General features: G+C 33.9%; 1 protein-coding gene across 1 annotated transcript in view; it reads right to left on the reverse strand.

Moving 5' to 3' along the window:
- Positions 1-15,622, reverse strand: part of CAND1 (cullin associated and neddylation dissociated 1) — a 44,147-nt gene that overhangs the window by 15,373 nt on the left and 13,152 nt on the right. The window contains exons 3-10 of the mRNA XM_004006488.6: positions 11,711-11,865; positions 9,425-9,548; positions 8,200-8,456; positions 8,014-8,119; positions 6,702-6,847; positions 3,908-4,200; positions 2,189-2,330; positions 353-1,846 (exon numbers count right to left, since the gene is read on the reverse strand). Of these exons, the coding sequence (XP_004006537.1) occupies positions 353-1,846; positions 2,189-2,330; positions 3,908-4,200; positions 6,702-6,847; positions 8,014-8,119; positions 8,200-8,456; positions 9,425-9,548; positions 11,711-11,865 (2,717 nt within the window). The remainder of the gene's footprint in view (positions 1-352; positions 1,847-2,188; positions 2,331-3,907; positions 4,201-6,701; positions 6,848-8,013; positions 8,120-8,199; positions 8,457-9,424; positions 9,549-11,710; positions 11,866-15,622) is intronic.

A 15,622-nucleotide genomic window follows, 5' to 3' on the forward strand; every position in this document is an offset into this window, starting at 1 on the left:
GTAACATTAAAATATACTGAACACTAGAAATGACACCAGATTTATTTAATCATTATCTAACTCCACTCTTAATTCTTTTAAACAACAAAATGTCATTTGAACATGTAACAAGATACAGCATTAGCCATCTTTCCAGGCAACCAAATACTAGTAAGAATTTTTAGGGGGAGGGGAGGGAGGCTCAACAAGGAGGGAATATATATATATATATATATATATATATATATATATATAAAATTATGACTGATTCATGTTGTTGTACAGCAGAAATCAACACAATAAAGCCATTTTTCTCCAGTCAAAAAATTTAAAAAATAAAAATTTTCTTATATAAGAAAATCTAGGTACCCACCTGATATTAAATACCCCTTAAGTCGTGGAAGGAGAGTTTCTGGATCAATTAAAGTGAGTTTGCCTAGACATTCAGCAACAACATTTCTGGTTCCTTCTTCTGCACACTCACAGTGCTTTAGCAGTAAGGCCCAGATGTTTTCAACATATGGTTTAAGGCCCACCACTGATGCAGAGCTAATAATTTCCTTCAAGGAATGAAGCAGTAGATACTGCCTTTTGGGTTGACTGGTTATCTCTTGTAAGACAAACGGCAGGTACTCAGGAAGGTTGCCCACGCTGATGCTGCCTAATGCATACGATGCAGCTGACTTTACTTCTTCACTAGGAGATGAGAAGGCTTCTAATATGACAGACTTTAGTTCCAGCTGCCCACTCAGATCAATATGATGCCCAACTTCTCCAAGAGACAGTAGAGCTAAGAGACGAATTGAATCTGTAGACCTTGAGTTCTTCACATCTTGAATAAACTGACCTACTACAGCTGGTCCTTCTTTAGGGCATGCTCGAGTAAGAGCAGCTACACATTTGGCAATGGAATAATAAGACTGCTTATGAGTAAGAGCTGTGCTCTGAGAATAAACTGGGCCAGTGAGCATGCGCAACAAATCCATATATCCTAGATTATTCGTTCCAGTAACCACCAGAGCTTGGAAAAAGTCTAGCATGGCGCTAAGAGCTCCCCCTTGCAATAAAGGTGATCTAACAAGTCCAATAAGTTCATTGAGAATGGATCCACTTATCTTCGAAAGGGAGGAGGGATACACTTTTGCTAGTGTGGTTAGAAAACTGATAGCCATCTGTGAAACATGCATATCACTTTCACTGATAAGAGGTGGGAGCTCATCTAGAACTGCATCAATCATGGCAGCAGTCAAGCTGTCACTATAGTTTTTAATTAAAATATCTAGAGCAGAAAGGGTACCCAGTTTCAAAGCTCTCTGGTTTTTCCTGAGAAATGAGGCAAGGATAGGAACCCCTTCTCCCAGGACAGGCCTCAAATCTATCTTCAAAGGGGACCCAGCAATCAGTGTCAACGCCTTCACTGTAGTTAACCGTGTAATCTCATTCTTCAGTCTCTCCAAGAAAATCTGAAGTGTATTAGGCAAGTCAGAGCCCAAATTGTCTCCAAGGTTGCAAATAATTTGTCCCATACAGGAAATAGCCCTTTCCTTGACTTCCTGATCAATGTCAGCTGCTTTTAACCTCTTAATGGTACAGGTAAATAGATCTTTGATGTAAGGAGTTGCATCAAATGAGGAAGGCTGATCTAAAGGACGAATTACTTTGACAAGTTGTTGAGTAACAAGAAGAGCTTCAGATGTAATCTTGTAAAATGGGTCTCCAACACAAGCCACCACTGGGGGGACCAAAGCTTGAACATGAGGATGGAAGACTTGAGGAGAGTGGTTACAGAGGATTACATATAGACAGGACAAAGCATCGATCTTCAAATTTGATGAGCTTGATTTATCATTCAGTGAGAAAATGATTCCTAAAAACCCAACCAGAAAAGAAAAATCCAATGTTTTTATGCATGACAACTTTATGAAAGCAAAAATATAAAACCAATCCCTAAAAGACTGCTAAAGCTTCCACTTTATGTTATCTCTAAAGTCACAGAAATTCCACAACCTGTGATAAATATTAAAGTAAAATATTTTAGGGTATCGTTTTAAACTTTTTACTTTTAACTTTAGATATTCAATGTTCCTATTAAAAAGTTAGTTCCATGTGCCAATTAAGTTGTCACAAATCATCCTTCTCAAGAAAACAATTATTTAAGCTTATCTAAGTCTTAATAAATCCCAAAAGTGATTTACTATTTCTTGCATACCTGGTACAAGTACAGGAATGTGTTGTGTTAGGGCCCCGGGTAATACATTTACCAGTTCAGTTAACATGTTAAAACAACACTGTCGGGTCTTCACACTTTTCTCTTTCATCTGTTTGTGCAGAGCTTTAACAATGTTTGGAACCTGTAATTATCAAGTGCTCATTAGCTGGTTCAGTTACTGGTACTTCCTCAGTTCACTTAACACAAATTACAAGAGGTGGGGATGAATGGAAGAATTTTTCTGGTCAAATTCCTAATTCTGCTAACCACTAACAATTTGTTCGATATAAACTTTGTTGCATCTACTACGCATGTTCTCTTGTAACTATATTTGCTTGATACTGATAAATAGAGAAAAGCTATCATTAGCTTTCTACAGAACAACAGAATAGTCTTCCTTGATTAATTTTACTTATGAAATGCACAAGACTAAATAGAAATCTAAATAATAATTTTCAACCAAAACTTTAGGAACATAATTTATAAACTTAAATAGCACATATAAGCAATTACAGGAAAAAAGACAAATTACGGAAAAGAAACCATTAAATGGGCCCTTGTTTTTGCTTTTCGTTGGCTCTTAAATGAAATCAACCTCACTTCAAATGTAGTTACAAGCAGCAGGAATATGAGTCAAAGACATCGCTTCTATACTTTCTAATGTTAGTGAAACCTAAATAGGGTATTTGCTAATAAGTCTTAAGGATAGCAGGATACAGACACATACCATATTGAACAATGATGTGAGAACTAGAGGCAAAAGAAAACACCTATCTAATTAATTCATCATAGCACCATCAGAATTTTTTGTGATTTTTATCTGCTTTTTATAAACTTAGTCAATTCCTTACGTCTTGGATACACTTTCTTTTTCTTCTACAATTTGTCTTCAGTGTTCACCTTTAAGTTCGCCACAGTCTTTTAAAATTTTTATTACTTAAAACAAGATAGCTATGACACGTACATCCCTTCTCCTGGTTTAGCTGTTTAGTCTCTCTCAAGATCTCTTCTGTAATCCATAAAAATGGACATATATGTACCCCATGGGGCTGCTTTAGAGATTACATGTAAGATAGGAAAATGCCTAATGTGAATATTATTAAATATTCAGTAAATGGGGACTATAAATACCTAATATTTAGATTCTAAAAAAGATGTGCTAAAGTGAAAAAATATGTATTTTATCAATAATAGGTGGGATATAAAGCCAATGTCAGTAATAATATGTGGCATATAAAGCCTGTGTGGCAGGCTTCACCATATGTTTAAACAGAGCATATCATTTCCACCTTGGGTAGACAGTTTTAAGTAAACCATTACTACAAATGCGAAAACTGAGGCTTAATAAAATGTCTAAATAACTTGTCCAGGACTACACACACACATACACAAATCCTAATTTCTCTAAATTACAAGAGAAAGAAGCTATGAACACAAGTAGTCCAATTCTACTGCCTAAGATTTCTCCATTAATACATCAAAGATAAAGATATTTTATTGAATCTTAAAATTAATACTGTTCAGCCAAGAAAAATCAAGAAAACTTCAATCAGAATAAATTATAAGTAATGTTATATGAGGATCCATAAACTATTATACAAACATATCCCAGAAATGTTTCTCTAAAGCTATTCTGGAACTCCTATTTCCATACAAAACCACCGTTTTAAAAAAATCACATTTACTAGCAGGACTTTCAAAACCACACTTTAAACTGACCTGACTCTGAAGCATTGTTAAAGGTGTTTCTCCCTGTTCCATCGCGTCAGGGTCACACAGCCAACTTTGCACAGGACGAGTTTGCTTCAAAAGAGAAAGGTACGCATGAAATACATCTGCTTTTACATTCTCTTCACGCTCTTTAAATCTGGATATCAGCGCAGGAGAGACGGTCTTGTAGAATTCTGGAAGCATTTCATGCCTTGTGCTAACTACAGCATCCAAGCACTTAGCAGCTGCACGTCTCACTTTCCAACTCATGTCATCATCGTCACTGTATTCATCATCACTCCCTAAAGAGAAGTTTTAATGTTAACAGACTATTAATCATATGAAAAGTTTAATACAGAAAATAAATTGATACTCATAATTAAGATAATTTTCTAACTTTTAAGATATACAGTCAGAGACAAGGTTTAAAAAGAGCTAGTTCATAAGCCAGAAGCAGAGTTTATTTAAAAATCTACCCATAAACCTCTAAAGAAAAATGATCTGATTGTGTTTTTAATTTGTTAAACATTTTCTCATTGATGGATAATGAGCTGCTTCTTAACTATCATTTATTAACACATTAAACATCTTCAGATTACAAATATGTGTAAATGTCCCCGCCTTTTAAATAATATGAATAGAAGTTCAATTCAAAAGATTCACTTGACACTACAGGAAAATCAAACAACTGGGGAGTTTATAAGATAAACCATAAAAATAATGATCACCAATGGCATATCACACTGTGAAACTAATTTTTCAGGGGAGAAAAAAGAATCCTGATATTAGCTTTCTTTGTGGCTACATGGCTTTCCATTAAGTTTCTTGATGGGCTATTAAGAACAAATATGCATATCTGTTATCAACTTATCAAAATACTATCTTAATATAGTTTAAAGAAGCTATACTTTCTCAGTTACAACAATAAAATTCTGTCCACAGAATAGAGCACTAGCTTCTCCAAACTCTTGCTAAACATTAAAACAATATTCTAAAAAATAATAAAATAAAACAATATTCTAAGCTTAAGTATTAACAATTCCGTCTCTCTTATACCAAATACTGCTAAATCAAGGCATCTGATTTGAAGAAAAATTACAGGGCACTATCAAGTAGACTATTTAAAGCAAATAAGTAAAAGAAAAATTTCCAATGGCAACCAAACTATGGGAATAACTTTATAGAAATATACTTTATTGAAAAAGTTATAAAAATTAAATAGCCTAGTAACTAAAATTATGGCTATATAAGTTACAATAACACTACGATAAAAAAATATTAGGCATCAGAAAATGATTAGGTGTAATGAAGAAAGTAAGAATAATAAAAAGGGAAATAAGAGTATGCAGTATGGGAAAGTCCTGAGATGGGAGACTGGATGAGGGAGGTATGTAAAAAGTGATCAGGTATAACTCCAAAGTTTTTGGCCTGAGAAACTAAGGAGAATAGAGGTGCTATTCTGAGATAGAGAAGTCTAAACAAGAAACAAGTTAATAACCAACAGTGGAGGAAGGGTGGGAAGATATTCTGGACATCTAGGCAGTATATCAATTAAGCAGTTTTGCATATATGAACCTAGAATTAACAGGAAAGATCTGGGATAAAGTTTGGGTTTTCAGCATACTGATATTAAAGCCAAAAGACTAGATGAGATCAACAAGATTATAAAAACATAACAGAGAAGTCAAGAACTAAGCTCAGAAATACTCCACAGTTGAGTGATCAGGGTGATGAAGAGGAATCAGCATAGGGACAGAGAAGGAGTAATCACAAAGACAGGACTAAAACCAGGAGAATGTGATATTGTGGCAGTTAAATAAAGAAATGCTGCTGAAAACTGAGGAACAAGCAGAGTCAAACATCTGAGGTCACTAGCAATCACTGCAAGACTGGATTCAAAAGAAAAGGGGGAAAAAGGAGTTGGAGAGCATTTATTCTTTTGAGGAGTTCTGTTATAGTGCAGAGAAACTGAGCAGTATCTGTTAAGAGTCTAAAATGAGATTAAGAGAGCGTTTTTGTATCTTTTTTTTTTTTTAAGATGGATGAAATCACAGACTTTAGAGCAAAGGCATTACCTAAATTCATTCAAAGAATCAAACTTAAAAGTATAATTAACAGGAAATCCACCAACACATATACCCAGTAACTTATTTAAACATTACTATTATGGTTCTTTTAACAGAAAAGAGACAAGTACACATGAGCAACCTTGTGCCCTTGAAGTGTTACCCCTTTCCACAGTAAATACCACAAATCTCAGCACAACGACATCAATCTCAGGAACCTCAGAAATACTTGGATTATTCATGAAAGTTAAGTGGAGCCTCAAATAATACTTAAAATTTCTCATTAAAAGTAACTATGTATAAAACAAACCAAACTGCTAGGAATATGTTATAGATATCTATAGGTACAATTTTAAAAATAAGATTCATTTCCCTCCTTACAAAAACACTGTGTAATCACTGATAAGTGCTTTCCAAGAGAAAAACAGTAACATTTTTTTTCAGCTTATTTTAAAAAATTAAATTGGGACAGAGTAATTTTGCTATCTACTTTTCATTCAACTTATTAACTGCTTTAAGAAATGTTTACTTAGAACATGATTTTGAAAATATTGCATACAGTTCAATACCTGGATGCCCATAATTAAATCAACTTGCTCCTGTTGAATATTGTGGTAATTTCCACTTTCACTATTATAAGCAAGCAAACAAACAGTACATTTTGGGGCTAAGAATCATCTCCATCTATAATTAGTTCTTTCATGAAAATATAACAAATCCTACTTAATTTGAAATACCTTGGTCGTCATCATCACCACCGTCTGCATCCATGGCATTTTCATCTTCATCTTCATCATCATAATTATAATTAGGATCGTAAGTAAGATACTTAAGACATATATTTATAATGGTAGTAACATGGGGATACACTTCCTTAGGACATCTGTAGAAAAAACAAAAGCTACCTTGAATAATTGTACTTATCTTCTTGATTCAGTATCTGTCAACTTTATTACCAGATTCTGTCTTCCCTTTAATGTAACATCGGAAAAGTGGTCTCCAGCCTTTTCAACACCTAAGATCCTTCATCTTTCCCTCTCACTGACTTCATGTTTTAAAAGAGATTTACTTTTCAAATTACTCTTTTTTAATCAATTTTAAGATGAACTCTTCCCTCCTACCACCACCATTGTAACACCTTTGAAGTCAGGATGATTCTTATAATAAATGGTATGACATGGTTAGTGTGGGGACATGCAAAGAGAGATTTGTACACAGTCTATCTTTTCAACATACAACTGTAACACAAAGGCCAAATAAATGTATTCTGCAGTAACTAGCATTACTGGTGAAAATGGTAGGGTACATTAATTTAGGTTTAGTCTTATAACTTTAATGTTCAGAAGACAGAACATATAATAAATGCCCAAAAGTATTTCTCAATTAAAAGGACAGAAATGAACCCCACAGTTTTTAGCAATTTTATATGACTATAAAGCTACTTATCAAAAACCATGAGTGCAAACTGCTTACTATTACTACAAATAGCAACAGTCAAGTCACAAAACACTGTGCTACAATGCTGTCAATTCTAGCCAGGAGTAGGGGAAAAAACCCAACAATCTCGCTACTTAGCCAGTATGATCTTCTCACACATAAATGCAGTTATTATTAGAACCAAGGTTTTCAAACTGAGAATCACTGCCCTAGCAAAATGGACGTAACAGATCTCAAAAATTGTTGAAGAGATACAAAATTCACTAGTATATATTTCTGACCAGATAATTAATTTGTTCTGGTAAACCACAGTAAGACATCTGAAAGACAATTATATATACTTTTCCCAAGTTCTTTAAGTTCTCACAGTAAGGGGAAACATTTCAAAATAAATGTGACAACCGCATTTTAAAATTAAGATGATATTCACTTCAAATACTGTATTGTTATCACTTATTATTTAAAACTTAATTAAAACATCTGAAATCCAAAATTTAATCCAGCTGTGAATAAAATAATTCATTCTTCCTCACCCACCAAATCTAGATCTTCATTATTATTCTATTCTTAAGAAAAAATTTTATTTGAAAAATAGAGATCTTAAAAACTTGCCTTCTCACAAATGATTCAAAGGCTTGAATGCAGTACTCTCTTAATTCATCGTCATCTACATTACAAAATTTTACCACCAAAGGAATTATCTTCTCAAGGTATTCACCTAAGAAAAGCATATTAGTTCTTATAAATATTCATTAATATGTTTTAAAGAAAAATTTTAATTATATAAATATTTCTTACCTATTCTATGACCAGCTTGCCTACTAATAGCAGCAATACATTGTATGTAGGTTCTTGTGGTTGACATGGAATCATTTTTGGACAACTCTGACAACAGATGTTCAATAAGATCGACAAAAACTATATTTCCACAGCTCATAACCAGATGGCCAAGAGCAATAATGGTTCTTTTCCTCACTGCAAGTCTAGGGCTGGTCAACTGGGGGAGCAGACAGGTCAGAATTGAAGGATGGAAATTAACAAGAAGTCCTCCTTGCCTTAAAATAAAATAAGAAGGAAACAAATAAATTCAAGATGTCCAAGAACTACTACAATTTCCGCCCTCTGACCATCTCTTGATTACTTTTCCCTATTGTCTTTTCTCTACAAATCTATACACTCAGTTTCAACCACTGTGTTGGTTCAACTCCTCTCTCTCTCAAATCATTTCACATGTGCAGTTCAATGACTCAACTGCAGTCAAATATCTGTGTCCTGGCCAGTACAGTGCTAGTGATCAAGTCACACACAGGACAAAAGGTCTAACTGAATTTTCACTACTTATCAAATTGATAAGACTCCAATCAATCAGAATGACCTCTGACTACCTTCTATTCATTCTATGTTCTGGAATAATAATGCTTCCCAACTCAAGACTACTCATATATTCTGATATATTTTATCCTTAAGCACATATACCTGTGCTCTAACCACTTTGCAAAACTCAATCCAGATGTGGTTTCCATAACAAACTTTCGTGGCTCCTTCCATTTTAAATGTCAAAATACACTGTACTCTGCGTTAATATTTAGTCCAGCTCTGCCTTACATTACAGCCATTTGTCTTATCTCCTATAGTGAAGTATAAGCTTTTTGTGCGCTAGGATAGCTCTTCGCTTTTACTGTGTATTTGTACCACATGAAGGCACTTGATTATTTTCAAGTTCAAGTGAATTAGCCACAAATAATGATGACTATATTCAAGAAAATAAAGGGTAAAACAAAATATAAAAACTGTGCTGAAATATTTAAATTACAAATTTTATTATTTTTCAAGCTACAAAAAATATGCTTGCTATGTAATATTACATAAGTATAATTAGCTTTTTTCTTCCCTCACCCCTCACCACACATTTATAAAACAATTTAAATATTAATAATTTGACCAAGTTTTATTATATTTATCAGAAAGTGTTAATAAATGCAAATATCTGTATATAAGTAATAGAAACCACAGTCATGTTTACCTGCTTAACATATCAGCCATAATATCCAAGGCTTCTAGCTGAACAGAGACATCTTCCTGCTTTGCTATTGCACTGGTAAGACGCCCAGTAATCTTTTTACATACATTAGCAGCTAATGCAGAGCCTGCACGAAAAAGGAACCATAATAATTTCTAGGCAAGTATGTTGAATTCCACCTTAAATTCATTCTAGTTATTAAATACTCAGCAACTCTAAACTTGATTTAAAAACTGACTCAAGAGATCCATATCAGAAAAATGTTTCAAAATAGACTGTTTTTCAATAAAATAAGTTATTAGACATAAACAAGAACTGGAGATAACTGCAGAAGAGTGCATGAAACAGGGAAAACAATATCAATTCAGTAAACTCATACTGCACAACTATTTCTGTGCACCAGTGGGAATGCTGGCTATGGAGCTATTAGCAGCTGTAATGTTTACACCTCTAAACTGGAAAGCATATAACATTTTTCTCTACTTGAGTCATCTTTAGTAGTAATCTAATGAGATCCTTTCCAATCTAAGTAGAAATGTTGTTCCTGGAGACTCATCAATAAAGGTTATTAATATTTTAAAGTAGATCTGTATTGTTACTGACCAGAGAGAGGAAAAAAAGGAAAAAGAAATTGTGAAAGTAAAAATCTGCATGGTTAACAGAATTCCTGTTAGAGCCAGAAATCAGCTAAAAACAAACATGTTTTATTTAATGAGAGGGAAAAAATGAGGACAATTATAACTAATAAAAGGACACTTGCTCCTTGGAAGAAAAGTTATGACCAACCTAGACAGCATATTAAAAAGCAGAGACATTACTTTGCCAACAAAGGTCCGTCTAGCCAAATCTTTGGTTTTTCCAGTCGTCATGTATGGATGTAAGAGTTGGAAGTATGAAGAAAGCTGACCGCCAAAGAATTGATGCTTTTAAACTGGGGGGTTGGAGAAGACACGAGAGTCCCTTGGACTGCAAGGAGATCAAACCAGTCAATCTTAAAGGAAATCAGTCCTGAATATTCATTAGAAGGACTGATGCTGAAGCTGAAACTCCAGACTTTGGCCACCTGATGAAAAGAACTTACTCAATGGAAAAACCCTGATGCTGGGAAAGACTGAAGGCAGGAGGAGAAGAGGACAACAGAGGATGAGATGGTTGGATGGCATCACCAAATCGATGGACATGAGTTTCAGCAAGCTTCAGGAGTTGGTGATGGAAAGGAAGCCTGGCATGCTGCAGTCCATGAGATCACAAAGAGTCGGACTTGACTGAGCAACTGAACTGAATACAATTATAAATAACATGCTCAGAGTTGGTGAAATGTTTTTGAAGTAACTAATTCAGTAAGGGTAAAGTAACAATGACATGATACAGAAAATAATGGGTATGAATCTTCTTCACCCAACAAGGTAACCAAAACTTTGGATGAACTGACCTAATCTCCCTGAATTTGAATTCTCTTTATCAACAATCTACATTATTAAGACCTCTCACATGATTGATGTTTGGACAAAGTGAAACAGTACACATGCATCATCTAGCATGATAGTTAGCACAGTGATTAATAAATATTAAGTAAATGAATGAAAACTACATACTAAGACTACATTTTTACCAATATACATCTTTCCATGGAATAGTAATTGCACTCCATTTGCAGATGAGACAGTAACTTTAGACTGTTAATTTAAGCCAATAGCTTAGTAGTGAAGACCAATTCTAAAACTTACATAAAAATTTCTATTGGAGATCAAAAGCTAATTACTTGACAAATTCATTAACTGTAACTGTTTTAAACTTTTTAAAATTGTAAGTAGTTATAAAAGGCTTAGCCTGAACTAAAGATACTAGTAAACTGAAATCTTTCATAGCTATCTTAATAGTGTTAAGTTTTACACCATAAATTCTAATGCAAAGCAAAATTAATACTGAAAATGGAAAGCTAATCAAAATAACTCATGATTTTGGTTATCTTTTCTCTCATGCATACACTGGTTTAGCTCTTTTCTGCAAGTCACTGCACATGTAATGATATAAAATCAAGTTTCAACATCAAAATTTTTCAGAACTGGCACTCCAAAGAAATACTTAAATTCAATCAAAATAACTGAATTTGTTTTTAAGCAAAAATAAGACTCTAGACTTTTTTCCCTTCACTGTTCGAAGGGATGTTTACAAGATCTTCAGGGGTAAATACATCTTTCTCTCTCTGTGACCAGGAGAAAAAAAAAAAATTAGAGAAACACTTCCATTTTTAAAAGGGAAACAGAAGGAAAACACACTCTTGCTTACCACTGGAAGCTGGAGGAAGTTCTCCAATTACTGTTTTGAGGCCAATACTCGAAATATCTCGAAGTTGTTCTTTATCAGAAAGCATGTTAGTGCAGAGGGTATCTACAATTGTCTCTACTTGGTATTCTTTCACTTTACTCACTAAAGGGCCAAGACTGTAACACAAAAAGAAAAAAAAAATTTAACCTAGATAAAAAAACAGAAAGAGAGAAAACAAATATACAAAAAAGAGTATAAAAAATTCTTGGTTAATAAGCTTCTTGCAGTTTCCAATTTCTTCCCATTTATTTTCTTCACAGTATCATGAAATTCAAGATGCTTTCACCTGACCCCCACCCTTGGCAAACCCTTCAAATACACATCTTGTAATAATAAAAAAGCTAATTAGCAGTCTGTTCCTAACAAGAATCCCATGATTTACCTGCAATAGAAATTCCACCCAACATATCACATTTTGCCAACTGTGATCCTCTCTTCCTACCATCTAACACCAACTTCATTCAATTCATAAGTCCAAGAATTTATATCTTTTATTTTCTTGTTTTAAGCATCAAGTAATAGTTGCAGAAACCAAACAAGTCAGAACCTCTCCATGCTTCCAAAGCATCTTGAATATGCCTTTCATATTAGTATCTCATACTGCTATTATTTTAGCACTGCATGTAAGTCCACTGGTTGAGGATAAAGGCAAGCTCTCCTCCTGTGTCCTTCCCACAGAATTTAGCACATAGGTAATACTTGGGACATGACTATCCACTGAAGAGCCACTGTACTCAAGACTGTACTGAATAACAAAAGTATGGCCCTGATCTTCAAAAATTTACCATATGGTTGGTGAGGCAAGGAACTCACATAACTATTTTAGAAATTAACTGAAGGCATTCACTACTCTGTGCAACTGAAAAAAAAAAAAAGATAACTTTAAAATGCAAAGTTAGTATTTATTTACAGACAGGAGACCGCACTTAAACAAATTTTAGGTACTTGCATTTACGGGATATAGTTAGAAAAAAGAGCATTTCAAATGGAAGGATCAGATGCTAGAATGAATACAATACACACTAAAGAGATGAGAAGTCAAAAGAATTGCCTGACTTAGTCATTACTCATATTAGTTTTAAACTTTCAGGGTCACTTTTCAGGGACCCCAATTCAAACTTTGAGAACTGTTGCCCCAAAAAAGGTGTTAAAAAATGGTATAAAAAAGGTATATAAAAACTTTGAGAACTGTTGTCCCAAAAAAGGTATAAAAATACCAACAGGGATTTCTCTGTTGGTCCAGTGGTTAAGACTCTGCCTGCCAATGCAGGGGACATGGGTTCAATCCCTGCTCCAGGAAGATTCCACATGCCATGGGGCAACTAAGCCCATGTGCCACAACTACTGAGCCTGAGCTCTGCAACAAGAGAACCCACCCTCAGTCAGAAACCTGTGTACCACAACTAGAGTAGCCCCTACTTACCACAACTAGAGAAAGCCCTCTCACAGCAATGAAGGCCCAGAGCAGCCAAAAAAATAAAAATGGATTTGCAAAAATAAATAAAAACCAACAACAACAAAAGAAACAAATAGAAAAAGGGCAAAATGGCACGCTGAAAGCTTCCTACATCAATATTTACAATAAACAATGAACTAAAAAAACAATGCCATCAAAGGGAAGAAATTATGAAACTGAATAGAAGGGAAAAAAGCAAGACTTAACCATCTGCTGTCTACAAGACACATAATTTAAAAATAAAAACAGATTAAAAGCTGAAAGTAATAGAAAAAAGATGCACTATGCAAATACTAATTTAAAAACAAAACTGGGGCAGCTATATTAACATAAGAAAAAATATATCCCAAGATACAGTGTATTTAAAAAGAAACATTTTTACTCATAAACACATCAAACATCAGGAAGACATAATTATAAATATGTATGCCTCTAATCATACAGCTTTAAAATACATGAAGCAAAAATTGCCATTATTAAAGAGAAAAACAGATAAACAATGATAGCTGAAATTTTTAACACTCCTCTCAGTATTTAATATCAAGAAAAAAAAATCACAAAGGATATATAAATCTGAACAACACTACCTTGACCTGACATTTATAATATACCATATTCAACTTCTGTAGAAAACACTTTCACATATACACAGGGAGCATCCACCACAGTGAAAGTCACTCAGTCATGTCCAACTCTTTGTGACCCGATGGACTATACAGTTCATGGAATTCTCCAGGCCAGAATACTGGAGTGCGTAGCCTATCCCTTCTCCAGGGGATCTTCCTACCCAGGAATCGAACCACAGTCTCCTACTTTGCACGCAAATTCTTTACCAACTGAGCTATCATATGATGAATCATAAAACCAATCTCAATGAGTAGACAGAACAATACAAACCAAAACAAACAAAATAAACCTCTCTGAAATCTTAAAGAGTATGATTCTCTGATCATATGCAATTAAGTCAGAAACCATTAAAAATAAACATCCAGATAAATATTTGGAAATTGCTTCTAAATAACTGGTAAATCAAAGAATAATCACAATGGAGATTAAAAATGCTTCAAACTGAATGATTAAAAAAATAATCACAAACTACTTGGAGAAAATATACCTTTAAATGTTTAAGAATTAGGAAAGGAAAAAATGAGCGGAAAGAAAAACAGTAAAAAAAAAAAAAAAGCAGCAGCAGCAGCAATCAGTAAAATAAGGCAACACACAATAGGGAAAATGAACAAACCTTGAAGTCAGTTCTTTGATAAGATTAGTAAATATGGTAAATCCTTGATTAAATGAATTGAGGGGAAAAGAGAGAAAACAAATTACCAAAATCAGGATTAAAAGAAGGAGATATTCACTGACAACAATTGTTAAGGTAGAATATCCCAAGGAATGAACAGAAAGTACTGAAATAATTATGAGATACTGCAGTTAACGGTTAAAAGATCTAGTATTATTGTAATTGCTGATCCTCTTCAAATATTTCTATAGCTTCAACACAATTTCAACCAAAATTTGAGCAAGCTTATTTTTAAAACAGAACCTGAGAACCTGATTCTAAAATTTACATGAAATAGAAAGAACTTAAAAACTCAAAATACTCTTGAGAAAAGAAAAATGAGGCTAGAAAACTGACATGACCTTACTTCAGACTTCTACAGATCTGTACCAGTGTTTCTCAACCAAGGGAGATTTTTGCCCTTCAACAAGAATTTGGCACTGTCTGGAGACATTTTTGGTTGCCCCCACTGAGGGATGAAAGAATGCTACTGGCAAAAATAGTGGGTAAAAGCTGAGAAACTGCTAAATATCCAACAATACATGGAACATACAAGATAGTTCCTCATAACAAAGAATTACCTGGCCCCGAAACTGAAGAGCACCAAGCCTGAAAAAGCCTGAGCTACGCTAACAAAACAATATGGCATTGGCATTAGAATAGACAAATAGACCAGTGGAACATAACAGAGTCTGGAAATAGACTTAACACTTTTATAGTCAATTGACTTTTAACGGAGATGCCAAAACTGACAGCACAGAAAGGAAGATGCTTTCAATAAATGGTGCTTCAACAACTGGATATCCATATGGAAAAAAAAAAAAAACCACATAACTTCAATTTCTACTTCATAAAAATTAATTCTAGATAGATCACAGGACTAAAAATAAAAGCTGAAACTATAAAGCTTTTAGAAAACAAGGGAGAATCTTTACAACATAATATAAACAGATTTCTAAGAACACAGAAAGCAATAACCATAAAAGCTGAAATGAATTTATAAATTAAATCAAACTAAATTTTAAAGTAAATTAAAATTTTAAGATCAAATTGTGAGAAAATACTTATAAAACATATATGCGCAAAAGGACATATACCCAAAATAAATGAACTACAATTCAGCAATAAAAAGACAACC

This window comes from Ovis aries, chromosome 3 (genome assembly GCF_016772045.2).
Source record: "Ovis aries strain OAR_USU_Benz2616 breed Rambouillet chromosome 3, ARS-UI_Ramb_v3.0, whole genome shotgun sequence".
NCBI classification, from domain to species: Eukaryota; Metazoa; Chordata; class Mammalia; order Artiodactyla; family Bovidae; genus Ovis; species Ovis aries.